General features: G+C 38.9%; 1 protein-coding gene across 1 annotated transcript in view; it reads left to right on the top strand.

The window, feature by feature from the left end:
• The window catches only part of PXDN (peroxidasin), a 65,467-nt gene that overhangs the window by 32,715 nt on the left and 10,604 nt on the right, over positions 1-22,148 (top strand). Inside the window, exons 5-16 of the mRNA XM_053459010.1 lie at positions 2,332-2,403; positions 10,363-10,434; positions 10,990-11,159; positions 11,650-11,767; positions 13,423-13,592; positions 14,312-14,584; positions 15,313-15,429; positions 16,041-16,199; positions 17,415-17,527; positions 18,973-19,129; positions 20,045-20,153; positions 21,757-21,914. Coding sequence (XP_053314985.1) covers positions 2,332-2,403; positions 10,363-10,434; positions 10,990-11,159; positions 11,650-11,767; positions 13,423-13,592; positions 14,312-14,584; positions 15,313-15,429; positions 16,041-16,199; positions 17,415-17,527; positions 18,973-19,129; positions 20,045-20,153; positions 21,757-21,914 — 1,688 coding nt within the window. The remainder of the gene's footprint in view (positions 1-2,331; positions 2,404-10,362; positions 10,435-10,989; positions 11,160-11,649; positions 11,768-13,422; positions 13,593-14,311; positions 14,585-15,312; positions 15,430-16,040; positions 16,200-17,414; positions 17,528-18,972; positions 19,130-20,044; positions 20,154-21,756; positions 21,915-22,148) is intronic.

Here is a 22,148-nt window from a genome sequence, read left to right as displayed (position 1 = left end):
TTTTAATACACGATAGCTTTGTGTTTCCAAAACGGAAATTTAAAGTATTTGAGTTGTATTTTTTCTCCGCTTGTACGTTTTGGGTATACGTGACATAGATTCCTTATTGCGCTGGAAATGTCTTGATACTTTGCACAGTATCTCTTCCTGAAATAACCTTTAAAATGTTAATATTCTTCCCTAATGAAGCAACAGTTTATGGCAGATATGGAATGTCTGGTATGTCTGCTATTTTAAGGTCAATACTTTTTCTCTGTGTTTTCTAAATATTTACATGTAACAAGATTCTTAAAATTATTTCTCCAATCTCCCCATGCTTTTTTTTTTTTTGAACAAATATTTGTTAATGCATGTTTCTCTGCCTTTTAATAAATCATATACGTGCTTATGCATGTTTAAAGGCTTATTTCAAATGGGAAATATGTGGAAAAATATACGGCTACTTGAGACAAATGAAAAGCAGTGTAATGTTTATAGAATTTTCATGGAAATAGTGGTATGTTCTGGTCTTGATGGTGTGGGTATTAATGCATGGTGCTAGAGCAAGTGTGCTGGGTGTATGCATATGGCGCCACAGTTTGTGTGGGTATTGGTGTATGGTGCTAGAGTGATTGTGTGCGTTAGATATAGGGCATGGACACCGAAGTAACCCTAGGCCTACCCCTGTGTACTTCTCTTCTCAGTTACTTCAAGTTTTAAATTCCTTCTTTTTTGACACTGTGTTGGATTCTTTTGCACTGTGCGCTCTATCAAACTAGTTTTTGGAAAGAACCAAGAAGCATCCTTGATGGTTTTCTTTACTGTCTCTAAACTATACTACATAGTATGTCCAAAGCTGACCTACCACCTACCAACAGATATTGAAAGTAAATTACCGGTATTGTTGGAAAAAATGTACTCTCTAATGAGCATCTTTTATTATTCATAAGTTTTTGAACTCCCACCCATGTGTCTTTTTTTATTACATTGCTTTTTATGGGGATTATGTATAACAAATATGGTACAAAGCAGTGCAGTCACCATAGCAGCCAGGGCAATCTTCCTGCTGTCTTCTTCTTCGCTTATTAATAGTTCATGCAAAGGCCGTTCTATACATCTAACCCATCATAACAGCATATTCTCCTTCTGGCTAATCAGTCACTCTGTATTTATTTCATTAGTCCACTTTAACAACTATAAAATAGAATGTTTGCCTGTGTTCCCCTTAACTTTGTGTTCATGTAACATGTATTTTTCCAATGTCTGTTATTTGTCTCTTAATATCTGTCTCTTTTCTCCTCTTTAGTGCTGGCACTTCAGCTTACTGACAACAACTGGTAGGGCTTTGCTCGCTAATTCAAAAATCTTCCGTACTAACCCTTGTACTAAGCGGTGTGTTTGGGGGATGATACCCGATAAACATTTTAGGGCTGTTAAATAAGGCTGTATATAATTTTGTATATCGCCTACTGTGCCAACATTTGTCCTGAATTTGTAATGCATTTCCACCTTTTGATTGTTTTACGCATCTGCCAAATTGTATTCACCTCTGCCTTATCACAGATGATGGCCACAGATTGTGAACTGGCATGATTAGTAGAACGCAAGGATGAGTTATATCTGGTTTCCATACAAACTCAAAATGATGAAATAATCAGGTCAAGGATTATAACTTGTCCTGTCCATAGGACAAAGTCTGGCTTTGGTTTTAGATTGAAAATCACTGAATCTGTTCAATTATGTAAACTTATGCCATTGAATGTAATGAATATTCTAACGTTTGTTGTCATACTAGGTTTGCAGAGGGCTCCGTGAAATGTATATTGGTAGGCTATACAGCAATGTAGTTAGATGTGTTTTCTGTGTTAGTTTGAGCCAATTGCTACTCCAGTACACCTTTTGCAACATCTGCCATACATCCCAACCTCTGATCTCCTATGAACAGCCCAGGGAGCTCGGAGGAGGTCGGAGCTTTTGCAGTTTAGACTTCCATTGCAGTTTGTACATGGCCATATTGCGATGATCTGAACCTGAGTACCACAAGGTGGCTCTTTGGGAAAGGTGGGTAGGCTGTCCTGCCATGGCCCTGCCTACAATAATGCCAGCTCCCCCACAAAGGTGTCCTGCTTTGGGCATCTGTGCATCTGGGCATTCTGTGCTATATGGAAACGCCTTGGGTGCGTGCATGTTTGCTCATAATACTGTGATCACATTTTGATGCAATATTGTATTTATTGAATTATGTATCACCTCAGTACATGGATTTCCAAAACTATCGTTTATCTCAACAGCCTTCTAGCAGACAGTGTCTGCCAATTCCATGGTCTCACTTGTTATATTTTGGCTCCACAGGTACCTTCACTTTAACCATATCGAGACGTTAGAACCTGAATCTTTTCACCATCTTCCCAAGCTTGAACGACTGTGAGTTGTGTTACTTAATTTCTGATCATATTCTTTTTCTACATGTCCTGATCTCCCCACGTGACACAATAATCTGTTATTACAATAAATTCATCCCAAGACACTTTTTCTCTCCCACTTGGATACATCCCATTTTTCCTCCCGTTCTCCCCACTTGAAACTTCTGTGTATTGTCATTCGGCTCCCACCACCCACTCAACATAACTGTTACAATGTTTACTCTTTGCTTTCTGTGAAACAGTATTTTTTTGCTTATGTCACATTTAAATGTTTCAGATCGTCCAACTAATTTTAATAGTCTTTCCAGTTATCGTATTAGCGGTAATAGAAAAGGTCTTGATAAAGCCAGCAACGGTGTAGTAAGCCAAAGTGCTTATGATTTTAGGTAAATTAGAAGAATTAACAAAAGTGTGGCAACCATAGTTTTATGTAACAGGCAACGTAGGAAAGCAGCTCCAAAAGCAAGCAGGGTCCTGGTTTGTATAGTTGCAGGACATGGGAGTTGTATAGCTTGGAGGAGAGAAAAGGGAAAATGGAGGTGATAGAAATACATGAAGATACTCAACAAAGTACAAGAGAGAAATGCATTTTCCCTTCCGCCGAAGATCGCAGAGGCTAATACAGTGAGGGATTTTATTCATGCTTGGGATAGGCATACCACCATCCTAAATCTAAACCGAGACCAAGGATGAAACACAGTTTGAGGATTATACAGAATGGCTAATCAGGATTTCTGTTTGTCATTTCTTAAACCAAACAGCACAGGAAGATATATGATATGGACTTTATGGTATTTACATGAGCTATGCATTTATTAGTATTCATGTTCATTAGTATTCAAGCTATCAATCAGGTATACTATGATATCCATTTTAAGCTCATGGCAGACATGCTTTGTTTTCTCCCCCTTGATGTCAGATATACAGAATCTAAAACCACTTATTCTCAAAACCTGTGCGGAAAATGGTCTTGGATTGAACCAAAAGTGCATATTTTAGTGAGATACTTAAGTGTGGAACACAAGAACCAGGGGGGCGTGGCCTGCAGCTGAAGTGAGAGGATGCACGGCTGAGCTCCTCTCCTCACAACCCTGACAAAACCGGCACAACTCAGCTCACCAACCGGCTAAAATACCGGCACACTGAGTCCCGGAACGCTGTTAGCACCGGAGCACTCACTGGCCACACCTCACACCAAGACCGGTGTGAAGGACGGAGAAGACGGCGGTCCCGACGCAAAACGGCGCGAAACGAGCGCCATCTTACCTCCCATCCTTGCTGCTTCACGGCCACCATCCGTTGCTTTGCACGGACGAAGTTCTGCTGACTCCTGGGAGCGGCTGCACCATCTCTGCCGCTCCGGTCGCGGAAACGGCACTTCCACGCAGCTTTAAGCCGGGAACACACGGGGTAAGAGACGCCTTTCCAACGGCTCTCCGCCATTCTACACGTGCGCACGCTGAGACATCTCCCAGCCGGGGCACCTTCTAATCCCTGCTATAAAACCAGACTGGTATTTGCAGCTTTCTGGCACAAGAGCAATCTTTCACATTATTGTCCGATTTTCGGCAGATATATGGACTAATAGGGCATTCCAGAAAACTCATTAACAAAAAAAAAAAAAAAAAAAAAATAATAATAATAAAATTAAAAAAAAAAAAAAAAAAAAAAAAAATTCGTAATTACTCAATATCACAGGAGAGCAGTAGTATACAAGAACGGCCTTTATGTTATTGTGTTCATATCTTTGACACCCGAAGGGCATGTGAAAGTATCCTGATACAGATTACTACGCTCTCTCCAATTTTGCATCAACTCACATTATGCCCAGCCGGCGATCTAAAAAACAAACCCCGCTCAAACTTACCACATTTTACTCTCCAAAAGATAATAACCAGTCGTTATCTAATTTACTTTCTTCAACGGAAAATACACAAAGTGACTATAGTTCACTATCACCTATCCATACTTCTATGTGTTCAACCATGCCTCCCAAACCCACCCCGACAACGTCTGATACACTTTCAGAAGAAGCTGCTTCCACAGCCTTAATGGGAGACGCTACCCTTTCACCTACTATAGAAACCACTATTAGATCTCTATTTCAAGAATTCAGGGAGTCTCTACAGCAAGACTTTATGTCCTCCCTAAGTACCTTATCCAAGGAAGTTGCCAGTATAGGGGAAAGGACTGCACACCTTGAGGAAAAAATGGGGGAATTTACTGAGGCCCACAACGCTCTAGTAGACACTCAAAATGAAACGACTGACGATTTATTCGAACTCAAACTGAAATTGGCAGATCTAGAGGACAGGTCTAGACGAAACAATATTAGATTCCGTGGAATCCCTGAATCAGTACAAGCTGCGGATCTCAGAGACTTTCTCATTGATTATTTTACAACTCTTACACCTCAAGCGGATCAACGAGATATGGCTATTGATAGGGTCCACAGGATTCCGAAACCTTCTCATCTCTCCAAGGACGTACCCAGAGATGTCCTGGCTAGGATCCATTTCTTCCAATATAAAGAGGAAGTTCTTAAAGCAGCCAAGAATACTCATACACTGCCTGAACGCTTCTCTAAAATAGCGTTATTTGCTGACTTATCAGCCGCTACTTTAAAAAGACGAAGAGCGTTCTCTACTTCCACCGCAATTCTTCGAGAAAAGGGAATCCCTTATCGTTGGGGATTTCCTGTGAAACTTCTTATCACCAGGAATGGAGCCACTCATGCACTTCATCACCCCAATGCAGCACTTCACCTAATTAACAAGTGGTTTCCTGACTCTGTACAAGAGACTTATACATCGCCGCATAAGAAGAGACCTCCCCCTCTCCACCAAGAATGGACCACTGTCAGAAAGTCTTCCTCAGTGGATCCACCGCGGGGACACAGACGCTCCCATTCAAGATCCCGATCTCCTACTTGAAAACCAGGACTCCTCAAGATGTACATGGCTATGTGCTATCCACCTTTCCGGAATCACAGATCCTTTGTCCTTCCCGTCCAACACACCTGGTCCCCCCGTCAACCTCCCTTGCTTGATGCTCCAGTTCCTTCCTGAATGGACATTCTTTAGCCGTGTATGGTTAGTGACATCTCTTCATCTTCATTCAGGGTTGGGCAGTCAGTTACACTCTCTGCCTTAATGTCTTTACAAAATTTGTGTATCTCCACGCCCTCCTTTGCCACTGTAAACCTAATGGTTTCGGCTTGTTCTCACAGAACACTATTGTTGTTATCTAGAGTTGCACGTTTCCTGTTTTTGTTGCACTTAACTCGTTCAAATTTTTTTTAATTTTTTTTTATGTGCATGTTGCTCTCGATGGTACACCACTTCATTGTTGGAGTTGGGCAGGTGCGTTATCTCATCCAATCCACTTAATTTATCACAATGGTAGTTAAAATATCTACCCTAAATGTGAAAGGCTTGAATAGCCCCTTTAAACGAAATTTATTTTGGAAAGAATGTCGCAACTTGCAATGTGACATAATCTGCGCACAAGAGACTCACCTGCTTGACTCTGACACATTTAGGGTTAAACACAAAAACTTTCCTAATATCTTTTTTACGCCGAATACAAAAAAAAAAAGAGGCGTACTTATAGCTATTAAGAACTCGGTGGCGTTCCGCTTGATTGATGTTACGTGTGATGCTAATGGTCGATATATTATTTTAAATTGTGACATTAATAACGTGAAGTTTTCTATTGTTTCACTCTATGCTCCCAATAAGCGACAGGGGAGATTTCTTTCTCACCTACTCAAGGCTCTCGACAAACATAGGTATGGGGCGATTATATTGGCTGGGGATTTTAATAAGGTCCTTTCCCCCCGTATGGATAAGAACCCTCACGACATATCGGACAAAAATACAGATATTTATAACTTACTCTTTAAAGAAGACCTATATGACACATGGAGAACCCTTCACGCTGATGAGAGAGACTATACGTTCTTCTCTAACCCACACCACACATACTCGCGTATTGATCTCATTATGGTGGACAAATGGCTTCTCCAGAAAATTATCTCCTCCACAATTGGTATTATATCATGGTCAGACCACGCCCCTGTATCAATATCCATTAAGGAGCAATTTAACACCCCACCTACTACCCCCTGGAGACTCAATCACTCTATTTTGGGCGACCCAAACGCTACTACTACAATTGAAAGGGACCTGAATGAATTCTTTTATTTTAACTCCCCTTCAGATACCAACGTTCTTACGAATTGGTGTGCTCACAAAGCTGTCTTGCGTGGTACCTTTATTAAACTGGCCTCTGCCCAAAAAAGAAACAGATTAGCTAAGACACAAGACATTATGCACAAGATTAAACTCATTGAGGACACACACAAAGTATCCAGAGATCCTACTTTGCTTAAAGAACTCAAATCATTACGTTTCCAACTCTATCAACTTTTAAACTTCAAATTCGACTATCTTCTTCAAAGGACAAAAACCCATTTCTACTGGCAGGGTAACAGGGCTGGCAAACTTTTAGCGAATCGTTTCAAAACGAAAATAGCAAAATCTAAAATTCCATTTCTCTATGACAAAAGGGGTCGAAGGGTCCTGAACCCACAGTTGATCACAAACACATTAGCAGATTACTATAAGGATTTATATAACCTACATTTGGATCCGAATACTCCTCAGCCAACGCCGCCCTCCATTTCTTCCTTTTTGGAAGCTATTAACCTCCCCTCTCTTAACGATGCCACTTTACTTCTTTTAAATAAACCCATTTCAACAGAGGAGATACTATCGGCGATCTCCTCTTTGAAACCAAATAAATCTCCAGGCCCAGACGGACTTACTGGGGAATATTATAAAAAATATTCCCATATTTTATCTCCTCAACTTCATCTAGTCTTTAACGAAATTCTTAATACAGGTACCATTCCTCCTGAAATACTACATGCAATTATCATCACACTCCCTAAACCAGGTAAAGCTCCCAGTAGGCCCGAAAATTTTCGACCAATCTCTTTGCTAAACATTGATCTAAAACTATATACTAAAATTCTGGCTAATAGGATTAACGACATCCTTCCATATTTAATTAACAACGACCAAGTTGGCTTTGTTAAGGACCGACAAACGGTAGATGGAACTAGACGATTTATCGACTTGACTTACTTTGCGGAGACTCGTCGGATGCCTTCTCTGCTACTTTCCTTGGATGCGGAGAAGGCGTTCGACAGGGTACATTGGGGTTTTTTGTCATCGGTTCTAGCAAAATTTGGCTTCGCAGGCAAGATACTCTCGGCTATTAAGGCCCTGTATTCTCACCCCTCTGCTGTGGTTTATTCCTCAGGATTCTTATCTCCTAGATTTAATATATCGAATGGCACACGTCAGGGCTGTCCCTTGTCGCCCCTCATTTTTGCTCTTGTGATGGAACCCCTGGCCGAATCAATCCGAACTGATCCTTTGATATCGGGCTTGCCGATAGGTGAGAAGGACCATCGCATCGGTTTATTCGCTGATGATATAATCATAGCTTGCAGGGACCCTTTGTCATCCCTTCCATCCATACTTGATATTTTAAGGAAATTTGGAGCCATCTCATATTACAAAATCAATGAAACTAAATCTCAAATTCTTAATATGGGCCTTTCCCCTAAAATAGTTAATGTCCTTAAATCTAGATTTCCATTTTCCTGGACAACCACCTCACTCACTTATTTGGGGATAAAATTGACGTTCCCTAGCAAGCGTCTTTTTGAAGAAAACTATGCTGTGTTATTGAAGAACATGAAACACACGATCTCGCACTTGCCTTCCTTGGGCGTTTCCTGGTTAGGCAGAGTAGCGGCCATTAAAATGATGATCCTTCCCAAAATACTATATATGTTCCGTACTGTCCCAATCTTTCTCCCGTTAGCTTACATTCAGAAGCTACAAAGCATCATAATGCAATATATATGGAACAAACAGAAACCAAGGGTTAGGGCAGAAACTCTTTACTTACCTTTGAGAAACGGGGGCATTGGTTGCCCTTCTATTCTCCAGTACTACAGGGCCACCCTGTTAGATCAACTTAAATATTTATGGAATAGGGACGTCTCTAAATTGTGGGTGGAGATGGAGATGAGAGAGCTTGGCCCCTGTGGTATTCATGATATTCTTATTGCGGCATTTTTGTTCCGGTCCATTTTGTCATACTCTCATCCTACTTTAGAAGCAATCTCGCAATTATGGCATCGGTTTGTTATTCCTACCAATCTATTTCAAACTAATCCGTTATCTCTGTCTATTAAAATATTTGAGGCAGCGATACCCGACCTAAATTTAGAGGTCTGGATTGACAAGGGAGTACAGCGTATGTCAGACATCTGGGACGGTGTAACTATGATTCCATTTGACATCCTTCATACTAAATTTCACATTAGCAACAAAGACTTTTATAAATACCTACAATTACGCCACGCCTGCCAGTCCATCACAATGCCTCCCAATCAAAATGACTCTGATCTGCTTCAATGGCTGACGCAACATAATAAACACCATAAAGGCATCTCACGGTGCTACTCACTATTACTTAAAACTTACTTAGACCTCCCTGACTCCTACAAACTTAAATGGGAATCTGAATTTCATACTTCCTTCACTGCAGATCAGTGGCAGTTGGCACATACGGTTATAACCTCTGTGTCTAAATGTATTAGTCACCTAGAAACTTCCAAAAAACTGTTATATCGTTGGTACCTTACGCCGTCCCGACTGGCATTATTTAATCAAACTTCTAACACCTGCTGGAGGTGCTCGGATGTAGGTTCATTTCTTCACATATGGTGGCAATGCCCCAAAATACTTGCATTTTGGAGGAAGATTGGCAAATTCTTGTCAACCCTTTGTAGGTTTCCTGTTATTCTGGATGCCCCTCTAGCGCTACTCAACATTAATATAGACCAATATTCCCATTTTCATAAGTCCGTTATTCTGCACGCGCTGATTTCAGCGAGATATAACATCACTAAATGTTGGAATTCTAATCTGATACCTTCTCTTAAAGCAGTTATTCAAGGTATAAACTCCAATTGCTGGCACGAATTCAAGATTTCCACTGCCCAAAATAGAATTCCTACCTTTTACGCTAAATGGGACATATGGTTACATAGCACACACAATACGGTTCAGCTCTTTTGACTCCTGTAGTACATCAAGAAATGTTGACTTTACATGTATGCAACTTTCGTAAGTGCACTCTGTTTTTTCTTTTATGTTGTTTTCTGTTTTCTTTTTAATGCTCTTTGTCATTTTCAAATGATTTCAACGATCTTACTTATGTCATCTGTATGACTTGTACACTGTACTCGTGTTATCTCTGTACATTAATACAATTTTGTTTATCTTTTCTCGCAAAAAAACAAAAAATCTGAATAAAAATTTACGTTAAAAAAAAAAAAAAAGAACCAGAACACTGCTGTAATTGATTTTGTAATCCCAACTTTGTATATACTGTAGGTCAGTGGGTGACACCATAATGGAAATGTCCATGCTTGCTTTACCTGTACTTTCAAATGCTATGGAAGTTCTGATGTCATATGTAAGAACCATTCCCAGACTATGATTTCACAGTAATACGGCTCCTCCGTTGTTTTTTTAATCTTACCCTGAAGTGTAGTTTCTGTTCATAGAAAAATGATTGATTGCCTTGCTAATGATGTATACACAAGTCTTTTGGCTTTGCTGTTGACAACTTCGTCATATGAAAAGAAACTCTTGCGTGTTTCTGTGCAAACTGTTTCAGTCCATCTTCGAAACTCATTATCCTGTTTAGTAATATGATAACATAGTGCAGCGAGCAATGGAAGGTAAAGGAAATTGTTTTTGAGGAACCATAATGCTCTATACATCAACACAGTATTGATAACTTGCATTCCATCCCATTAACAACAATAAAATCCATGAATAATAAAACGTTCTTCCTCCGTCTTTGCCAGGTTTCTCCATAACAATCGCATAACTCACTTGGTACCTGGCACATTTAGCCAGTTGGAATCCATGAAAAGACTGTAAGTATGTGAAAGTAAAATGTTAACAAAACGTCGAGCGTAGTTCTCATGGTGCCAAGTGGATATTATCCAGGGACATGAGTAATTTAGTAAAATCTAATACAGTACCCTTTTTATGTTGAGTTTGGCTTTTTAATGTAACCTGGAATATACACACAACAAACTTACCATAAGGGTGTAAATGTTACTGGCGGAATATGTCTACGTTAATTGAGTAACTTGTTGTTTTATGCAAAAAGTTAAGCTGTGGACCCCAAACAAACGCGCGTGTTTTTATTGTCCCCAAACATGAGCGCAAAGAGATGAGTTATTGGTTCAACAGTGCGTACGAGATCGTACAAAAAGAATGCACTTCTCTAAACCAAATACATTTCACACCCCTGGATATTTACTATGACTGTACATTTTTTTGTAGGTTATTGTAAAAGGATTTCATTCATATAAAAGCCAATTTTGGAAAGTGGTCTTTCATTATGGCAACCGATGGGATGGTCCAGTCCCAAACGTTGCCCTTTTTTATGCATAACCCCATTGTTTGCATGCAATTTCAACCAGGCGGCTGGACTCAAACGCCCTGCACTGTGACTGTGACATCCTTTGGCTGGCGGATCTACTGAAGATATATTCTGAATCTGGCAACGCTCAGGCTGCTGCCACCTGTGAATATCCACGCAGACTCCAGGGGAGATCACTGTCTACGATCACTCCGAGTGAGCTTAACTGCGGTGAGTTCTGACCAATCAGTAAAATACATGCTTGTATATGTTGTTGTTATTTGGGTTCTCTTTTGGTGCTTCCTGTTTGTTTTGGTATTTTTGAGGATTTTCACACCAATGTTTAATTTCTGACCTTTTTATGATGTGAAAGACCCAGCAAACCCCTTTGTTTGCTTATTTCCACTGTACAATGATATAGATACTGTATGTTCTAGTTTAAGAAAACACATCTAATTCTGGTTTATATGTCAAACAAACTAAAAAATCCCAGGTTTAGATCCCATTCTAGGTCTCTGCCTCTGTCACTCTGGCTCAGTATCTAGTCATCATTACATTCACTCTTTACCTCTAGCTTTCTTTTAGTTCTGAATTGGGGGGGGGTACAGTGTTTTGTTTCTGTAAGTAATTACAATTTTCTGTGATCCAATACATAATTTAAAAAGAACTTTTAATTTGTGGCATGTTGAGTCAGTCTAACATAATTTCCATTTTGATGCAGAGAGGCCCAGGATTACATCAGAGCCACAAGATGTGGATGTCACTTTTGGGAACACTGTGTACTTCACATGCCGGGCTGAAGGCAACCCCAAACCAGAAATCATATGGCTTCGAAACAAGTATGTTAGCAATTAAACAATGGCAAGCTGTTGCGGCCGATTTGCGTGTCGTGCGTGTTTATACAAGGTATAAAGTTCAGTGTCTCGATCTGTATTGTTGTTGAGCTCTGATAATGAAAGGGTTAAATATTCCAGGTGCAGACCCCCACCTGGGGATCGGAGAATGCAAGTTCAGAATTTCCAATTTACAGCTTTCATCTTCTCCTGTTGAGATCAAAAGGGATTTTTTTCCACTATTCTGACATTAGGTGGAATTCAAGGGAAAAAATGTTTTCCTCTTTGCTTTCTATTCTGTTTTTTTTTTCCCCACTACAGTTACAGCAAATCCCACTGTATTCCCATTGTATATAACGGCGAGTTGGCAATGTGTGTTTTATATATTACAATGTGCTGTGAGTGCATTATATGTATAGCAAATGTTTATATATGCTAGTTTTTAATGCACTAATGGATAGCTAATCTAGTCCCTTGTGACAATGCAGAGGAATAAGAGCCAAGACAGATTTAGGAAAACATGTGGAATTGCGTGTTTTAAAAAGTATTTTCTTTAGCATTCACTAAGCATTGAACAAAACTATTCAGCGGTTTTAGCACATGTAAATATACAGTTATAGCTTGTTATTACAGCCCGATGGAGCAGATGGGTAACACATTAGTATAGTGGTTGGGTTCTCGCCTGCATTTTGATCAGTATCCAATGCAGATCATCATGTGTGTTTTTAAGTGGGTAGATAGAATGTGATGGAAGACTTCTAAGCACATAAAAGCGTACTAAGACACTTCAAGGCTTGTACAGGTGGTTCGTAGCAGAAGTCTGCAGCACCCCTGGCGAGTAGCCTTTTGTGAACTTCCCCTACAAATTGCAGATGCTTTCTTTGGAACCGTGGCAGGTCCATGAATTCCTTCCACACCTTTTCTAGGGTGACGGGCAGCACCCCTTGGGCCAGGTGCTCCAGGCATCTGCCTGAACTGTCTGGAATGTAAAATAGTCCTGAGTGACTGCTTAATTCCTCTGAAAAAATAATTGGGATGTTAAAACAAGGTATTTTTTGACATACAGTGTGCTATCACCCCAAGCCACTTTGCTTTCGTTCACCATTACAACATTGATGGTTTACTATAAGGTGGTTTGCAGCACAAATTATTTTGTTGACCCAAAATGGTAACATTTGTTATCTTTTAATATCTTTATACTTTAATATCGGCCACCTCTATATCCTACAAGAGGAACAATTTCAGATTTGTTGATCTGAAAATTTCAGACTTTTAGATATTTTGAATTTGGGCAGATACTGTCTATATAAGCTCCTCTATTGATTCTGTGGAGCTTTATTATTTTCCTCATTTTTAACCCCTTAATGAAAAAAATGCATAGTTTTCAATGGGTTTAGGGACTGCCCATTGTCCTTAAGGGGTTAATGTTATTACACAGCACCTGCCTAAGCAACTATGTTTAAAGTTTTTGCTTATTTTATCTCTGTGTCCACTTAGGAGGTGGATAAAACTCCTAAAAATAATTTGGACTTTCACTTCAAAAAAAAATAAATATATATATATATATAATCTATATATATATCAGCAGCAGTTGCTACTGTAGAACGTCATTTTTTCTTCTTATAAAGTGTATGTTTTTTTTTTATTCTTTACCTGCACAGAAATGAGCTGAGTATGAAAGATGATGCGCGATTAAATCTCTTAGAGGATGGAACACTGATGATTCAGAACACACAGGAGACCGACCAGGGAATATACCAGTGTATGGCAAAAAATGTCGCTGGAGAAGTGAAAACTCACGAAGTAACTCTCCGATATTATGGAACGCCAGGTAAGTAAGATTTTTTTTTGGTTTTGTTTCATACAGTATGGTAAATATTATGAAAGGTGCAGAAAACAAAGCACTGAGGTCATCATTAAACTTATGCCAGGTGTTTGCATTTAAAATATTTGTTAACCGACATTTTATAGTTTCACACAAAACTTTCTGCTTTCCTTCAAACTGTTATAGGTGAGTAGAAATATCTGAAACTGGTCAAAATAGATTTATTTAGAAAATAAGCTGAACTGTATATTTTAGCATATACTACTCCGTTACAAACTTGCGTCCCTCCTCTCTCCTCTCTCCTGTTTAATGTGATCTAAGGTTAGCTCTTCCCTTATCCGTGGCTAGCCTCACCCACCGCATTGCTAAAATTGCCCCTCGCTGGGCTAGCTCGGCCTTTGGGCGTGGCTAGGCCCGCCACCTCTCAAAGCTACTTCATCAGAAGAGAGAGAACTCGAAGTAGCCTGACCTGGGAAGTTCCCAGGTATAATGGCAGCAGTGTTGCCATTTGGAATCCACCGCCCATTCATCGCCATGCAAGCAATTTAGTTGATTTACGTCCATAACATGTACAAAATTTTAGTACTATTGTTTAGTGTACTTCAAAATGTGTGCTCATCAAGGAGTTACTTGATTTTGCCATCTTGTATGTAACATGTGGCTGTTAATTGCATTTTCATACTATTCTTTTCCTCATGGCGCTTGTCTTTTGATTTTGATGACAGCTAGGCCCAGTTTTGTAATTCAACCCCAAAACACAGAGGTGCTTGTGGGTGAAAGTGTCACGTTGGAATGCAGTGCTTCAGGACAACCACATCCAAGGATCACGTGGACAAGAGGAGACAGATCCCCTTTACCAAGTGACCCACGTATCAGTATTACTCCATCAGGAGGCCTATATATGCAGAATGTCAACCAAGACGATGGTGGAGAGTACACATGTTTTGCAACAAATAGCATGGACACCATTCACTCAACTGCTTACATCATAGTTCAAGGTGAGTTAAGCATTAAGATTTGCTCACATAATTTCTTTCATTTCATTCAGTTTATGTATTGGGAAGCCCCAACCATAGCGAGAGCTTTGACCATGAAACATGCGTGCTAGTTGTTTGGTTTTTGTTTTGCTACCATGGTGTTAATAATTAATCTACCAAAGGAATCATAACAATACATTATTATTCTCGCTCTAGCATATTTTGGAAGATTCTACATGTTTTATATATTTCATAGCAAGTCTGCATATTTAAAGGTTTCACAATTATTACATTTATTTTACTGGGTTTTTTTGAATATGGCCTTTTTACAAGTCGAGGTATGTGGCTTCCTTCTGGACTCTCTTATCAAATATACATTGAAACATTCTTTGTTGCAATAACTACTCACGCATGGAAGCTGGCAAAGAGGTTACGTTTTGTGTCCAAACAATAAGATTTGATAAGACCAGGATAGGTAATATAATGTGATCATGCTCTGTGAGCAAGAAAGGGAAGAACTAAATAATCCCTTGAAAACTGTTTTTTAATTAAAAATGTAATTGCAAACATGCATTTTTTATATAGTGACATTTTATAGTTTTACCCCAATGCACCTTGTCACCAACATTTAAGTAATTTTATTAATTTATTTTAGTAATGCAAAGTAATCCATTTCTTCTGCATTGAAATGTATAAAGTAATCTGTAAAAATAAATGTTTCAAATACTTATCTAAATCTTTTCCGGCAGCTGTCCCTCAGTTTACGGTTGTTCCTCAAGACCGTAATGTGTTTGAAGGGCACACAGTTGATTTCCATTGTGAAGCACAAGGCAACCCACAACCTGTGATTGCCTGGACTAAAGGAGGTAAGAAAAGGCACCGTATAAAATGCTGTACTGATCACAGATTTTCACAGCTTAGCCCGTAGAAAAGCAAGCCATCGAAGAAATGATGCTGGAGCCAAAGGATTTGTACCGCTACTGAGGATTCCATACAGTTCCTAACACCATACCTCCACCTCTACTTCTTTCTGTGTATCTGTGTATGTTAGGAGCATATTTCTATGTGTTACATTATTGTGGAAATGAAAATAGTTTGAAGACACTTAGCTTAGGTTTAATTACCAATTACATGCACTCAAGTTAATCGGTGTTGACCAAATGCTCATATCTTCCTTTGCGAACCATCCCCCACCTTTTGGCCACCTAGCCGGCTTTTACTAACTTAAGAAGAGATGATAGTCATTTTTAGTTTGGATCCAGGACCCTGTCAATACTCAATAAAAAAAAAAATAAAAAAAAAAGGCGTAGACTGCCTACTGAATTTCTGAATATACAACCTATGATCACTACAGAGAGCACCTGAAACATTTTGTATCCAAGCTCTGTTTATGATAACATGCAGGCCTGAAGACTGTTTGTATGTTTTATAATATCAACCACATACTGTTTTAAGCCTATGTTGTTCTGTCCTCAAGGGAACCCGCTCTCTGTTGATAGAAGACATCAAGTTTTGTCATCAGGGACACTGAGGATATTGCGTGTTGCTCTACATGACCAGGGTCAATATGAATGCCAAGCTGTAAACATTGTGGGGTCCAAAAGTACTTCTGCACAACTTATTGTTCAGGCTAGAGGTAAGTGGATAAGCTAAACATTTTTATTATTATTATTATTTCTGTTTAGAAGGCAATAACATAGTTTCTTAATGGAGGAGAACCAAACTGGAACAAAATGTTCTTCTGGACTCCTGCCAGCTACTGACCCTAACAAGCTATAAGAATGCAGCCTGAACTAGTGCCATTTATAAGGAACATAAGGAGGTGTCATACATGAATAGAACATGGAAAACGTTTTGCTCACCCAATCATTTAGATGGCAGTGATAAAAATGCAACATAAATGCATGTTTTGTTAATGGAGCATTTTATTTTTGTTGCATTTCTGATTATAGTTTGGTTTGGGCGCAATGTTTTCAAGAGTGGAGGCAGAAGGGAGGTAACTTTAGGACAAAGATATTCATTAGATAGACTTAGCTTATACCACGTTCATCAAGTACCGACTTAGAAAAATATTGTTTGTGCTTATTCATCTACGTGCCTGCCAAAAAATGTAGGAGCCATTTTTTTAACTACACCTATTAGGTAGGAGCTTTAGTAAATGGATAATGGTAAGAGTTATGTTTAACTAGTAGGTAACACAGAGTGAATCACTGACAAAATATGATAAAACAACTATTGTTAACAAATTAAAAATGCCTAATTACAAGAAATAGTGCTAAGGGGTGCGTTGTACTTTTACACGGTGAGCCCAGTGCTCTCCTGTAAAAACCCCTAGGTGCCAGAAGTGATTTCATGGCAACCTGAAGGCTTGTCGGCAGACGTTGCTTGTGTGTTTTTATGTCTTAATGTTTCTCGACATAGAGCCAGAAATGAGGTGCAGGTTTTTCTTACCATGAATGTGTATGACCTTACCATTTATAAATATTGGACGTGACTAGGCTGAATGTGGCGGTGGTTTCGCTAATGATATCCCTGTGTTTAGTCTGGTTTATTCAGCGTACCTGAATGTTTTCCAGAGTTAGTTTGTGTTATAATACAGCCGATTTTTCATTCACATTGTATGCTTTATTGCTGTGGTTTTCAAGCCAGTCCTTAAAGACCACCAACAGTTATGGCTTTATTCGTATTTTTATGGAAATTTAATTGTGTAATTTCACATTCCTATTGAAACATAACCAAGTAATTTATAACCTCTATTGGTTCTTGTGGTCTGAGAACCACTGCTTGATTACATATTTAATAAAACATATTTTTTGGACCATAATCCCTGGTTTTCTGACTGCTTTTCAAGTGACCCCAGTATTTGCTACTGTGCCGAACGACATGACCATAGAAGTTGGCAACGACGTTCAGATTCCTTGTAGCTCTCAGGGGGACCCTCTGCCCGCGATAACATGGAACAAGGTAACCGGTTATGTCAACATTTATCAAATGCTTAGCGTTAACTTTGTTTCAATGCCCTCCTCCGCATTCCTTAAGTAGGATTAAAGCCAGTTCCCAGCTGGTCAAATGTGAGAGCAGGTCTACTAAGATGTTGAATGCTTTGCGCAAGTTTATGGAGATTAAACAGTATCCTGAGCTCCGCACCCAGGGTTATATTGTACTTTAACCCTTTCAATACCTGAGCTGTACACATTGACAAACTAGGGGGGCACTTAATCTGTAATTGACAACTGTTTTAAAAGGGCGGCACGGTTTGTCTTTCTTTTACTAATGGCACAACGCAGATCACAGTGGGAACAAGTGTGTGTACACACAAAAACCTCTTACTGTGTTTTTCTTGTGATGTACAGAAGGGCTCAAGCTGATCTTAAGCATGTAGCCTGCCAAGATCTAACCTGCTTACCCTTAAATATGAGTAGCCAAAAATGAGATTTACTTTACATTACATATCCTTTTGTCAGTAAACTAAGATGTATATTGATTATTGCGTTGCAGAGAGATTGCTCTTTTGGAGACTGAAATGGTTAACATAGTGAATAGGTAGTGAGAATGATTACTTGAGAGAGCAGATCACAGGCCTGGAATGTAAATAGGAATTGAGAAAGGAGTGCCAGGCATGTATAAGGAGGTGGATTTTAAGTTGTTTTTTTTTTTAAATATTTGTATGTAAAACCAAAGTAACTGAGTAAGCTATCTTAAAATGGTCTTTGAAAAAGAAGCTATCATCTTGTTCATTGGCTCCATACTATCTAGTAATTCAAAGCTATGTGGTTATTGTAAGCTCCTAATCAATGTAGCCACTTTCCCAGGTGTTTTCATTTAGTCCACTGGGTGGGCAATGGAAGGGAAGATGGCTAGTTGGGCAATCAGGTCATAGAACAGCACATTACTGCCTGATTCTAATTTACACCTACATGCCTCTGCAGATGCAGTTCCACTTACACAAACCGTAGCAAGTTTGTCATTTTACACTTCCCTCTGAAGTTTCAATGCTAAAAAAAATGTATCTTTTATTTATTTAGCGCCAAACAATTTACGCAGAGCTTCATACAATAGATATATCCAAGGGGTATGACAAGACAAGAATTAACAGACTAAGACAAACCGGTACATTAGGTGGAGAGCCCGGCTCGCAAGGTTACAATACAGAAGTTTTTAAGAAGTTTTGCCAGTGAGTTTGTCAGCGACCAGATGGCTGTCTGCAAGAAGGCAGTGCGAGGGAAAACGGCTAGCAAAGTACATGCCTACTTTTTAAGATTTTGGGGGCATTGAAAAATTACATTGGGTTCTTTTGTAGAAAGCATAGTTTAAATGGTTAATGACACCTCAAGGAACTGAATATAGATATAAACCTACAGTACGTGTGAGCCTGCTGAATTACATTACATACAAACTTCTTTGCACAGGATGGAATACAAGTAACGGAAAGTGGGAAGTTTCACATTAGCCCCGATGGATATTTAGCTATCCGTGATGTTGGCAGGGCAGATCAAGGACGATATGAATGTATTGCTCGGAATAACATTGGCTACTCTTCGGCCAGCATGGTGCTAACAGTGTTGGGTAAGGAAATTGTCTATATGAATTGACATTTTATTGATATTTCACTTAACATTTTTAAACGTGTCAGTTCTTGTTTGATTGAACTGAACACTGTCTCAGGGCTTGTTTTATAATTGCCCTATGAACATTTTTGTTAAGCCGTGGAAGGTAGGGTGTTCTTATACCTTATTATTCTATAAACTCCCCTACCTTCCATGCCCCTGGTGTTCTACAGACAATTAGTAAGGTGAAGAAAATACAATTGCTCTTTTCATTTTATTGTGAGTGTGGAATAGAAGGGGTCATGGCTAGCTGACAAATCGGGGTATGGAAGAGGACATAAGAAACACACTGTTACCATCACCCCTGTAACCTAAAATGGGACTCTTAAAATGTAACCTTTATTATAATTTCTTTTTTTTAAAAATACCAGTCGTGAGTAGAGTTGTTAACCTTAAATCCTAGGGTAAAGTATATTGTTGGATATATGGAGACAAAAAACTATAAAATCTTCCTGCAGGTTATCTTGTACAACGTTTAATCCTTTGCCTACATGCACTTCCCTGCAGGCTGGCTCACACAGGGTTAAAACTCTTGTCTATCCATACTAGAGAAGTCCAGCTCAAGTCTCTGATTTCCTCAACATTGCCCTAGGTAAAATTCTAGCTAGAAATCATCCCTATTCTAATCCCCACATCATCATTACTGAACTATAATAGCTATGAATTCTAAACGCACCCCTAGGTACCCCTGTTGCTCTGGTCTTTGGTTTTGTTTGTTTGGTTTAGTCATTTTCTATAATCAGGACTACCTGCTATTCCAATAAGATTAAAACAGGTTTAAAGCATACACTTTGCCTTGCCGTTTTTATTCTAATATTGTTATTTCTAAATAGATTTTGGCCATATCTATGAGTCATTATTATTTTTCTTGCAGTCCCCGAAGTCAGTCGCACTGGAGATCCTTTTGTTGCCACCTCAATTATCGAAGCTATTGAAACTATTGATCGAGCCATAAACTCAACCCGGTCACACTTATTTGACAGGTATTGTGTTCCTCACTCTTGTATGTTTAGTATAGTTATTTTAATCTTGCCATACAAATAAATCTGTGATGTGTTTTCCATAAACTCTTTGGCTGTGCTCTCGTTTCAATGAGGTTTGTTACTTTTTAGTTAATAAGGTAGTCGCTGAATAGACCTGCGCCATTTTCCTTAAAAGGTTTCTTTGAGATTGTGTCTCCCCTTTGCAACATTTACTAGGTGTCCCATGATTTAATTACAGTGAATGCTGAGAGCATTTGAGAAACCGAGGTGGCTCAAGATACACGCAGGCATTTACAGAATAGATCTACAAAGCAGAGTTTTTGTCCCTTTTTTAATCATATATCATATGATATGATTTTATCTTTACATTTTTTGTTTTTATATTCTCTCTGCCACTACATACTGTGTACAGATTTGGTTTGCAGTAGACAATACTCACGTGGATAGCCGGTGCTGCCATGCACTTCCTTCTGCTAACTTGTGAAAATGGCCTTTGAAAAAGTCCATCACACAGTCCTCACCATAGCATTGCTCTAAGGACTGTGTGGGTCCAACTGTACAATAAATTAATTTTCATAGTGTAATTAACTGTATTGTAAAAATAAGTATTTTTCCCCCCGTCTAATTTTTCTTGCATTGTTACATATTTTTGGAATCAACAACTTTAGCAGCAACAACTCTATTGATCGTTCTCTTTCAGCACGGGGCGGGAACGTTGACCAACCCCTCCATGCAGAACTGCTTTATCAGTGACATTTGTGAATTTTCAAGGATGAATATGCTTGTAATTTTTGGATCTTGCTACATGACTCACTTATACTTCTTGGACAAATGACTTTTTCTGTAGATGTACATGGGGAAAAAATCTTATATGGAATTTGTCCCCCCCTCCCCCTTTTTGTGTTTTAATTTACATCTAAAGTAATGGAATGTCACTCTGGATTGTCAATTCAAATCTCACTCCTAATGCTAAATGGATGTCCCCTGAGGATATATAAATGTGTATATACACACTTAATTGAGGAAAAAAAGTAGAACTATGTAATTGTAAAAAGCCCAGGCAGGAAAATGATTAGTTGACCCAGAGCAGTAATGGGTTTTCAGGTATGTCTAGCATATTACTTTTTATAGGAATATGTCCAAAGAGATTAGTCCGGTAAGCCTTAGATAATTCTTTTTCAGTTCTAGGTGCAGTTTTGTGATAAGAAATATGCCTGTTTGTACTTGCGTTCCTTCCAGTCGTAGGTCGCATTCAGGGCAAAGTCCATTAAACAAGCTGAAGTACTACCGGAGTGTCACGCTATACGCCATGTCCTTGTTTAAACTCTATTAAAACATATTACTTTTTGGAAAAGGTTTAGAAATTGATACTAATCCCTGTTAGTTTGTAAATGGAAGATAATTGAATATGTTGGTAGATGGCAAAATGTGCATTGCACAAAAGCTTTGACTTTTGTCTCTAGAATATACCTAGTAAAACACAATGGTATACCAGAGGCTTGAATGTTACATTGACTTTTTCGGAAATAAGTTCCATATGCCTTGAATATGTGTACTACAGTTATGCTTTATAATAATAAAATAATTTTATGTTTTACTTTAGTCGCCCAAGGTCTCCAAATGACTTGTTGGCCCTGTTCAGATATCCAAGAGATCCGTATACCGTGGAACAAGCTAGAGCTGGAGAGATATTTGAGAGGACACTGCAAATTATTCAGGATCATGTGCAGAGTGGCTTGATGTTCGACTTAAATGGAACAGGTTGGTGTTTAATATACTGCATATGTTTATCATTTTGAATGAAGTATTTATTCCTTAACAATGATCAGTGTTACGGAATGGATTTGGGTGAGTTTATGTGGACAATAATGAGCTTTGTAAGAAACATAAATAAGGACAATAGTGCTAGATCCATGAATCGGTTTTGGTAGCATTAGTTTCCCTGGTCAATATAATACCTGTTTGTATGATTCATCCTCTGCAAGATCTTATTTT

Source organism: Spea bombifrons, chromosome 3, assembly GCF_027358695.1.
Source record: "Spea bombifrons isolate aSpeBom1 chromosome 3, aSpeBom1.2.pri, whole genome shotgun sequence".
NCBI classification, from domain to species: domain Eukaryota; kingdom Metazoa; phylum Chordata; class Amphibia; order Anura; family Pelobatidae; genus Spea; species Spea bombifrons.
This window is presented reverse-complemented; position numbering and strand designations above follow the sequence as displayed.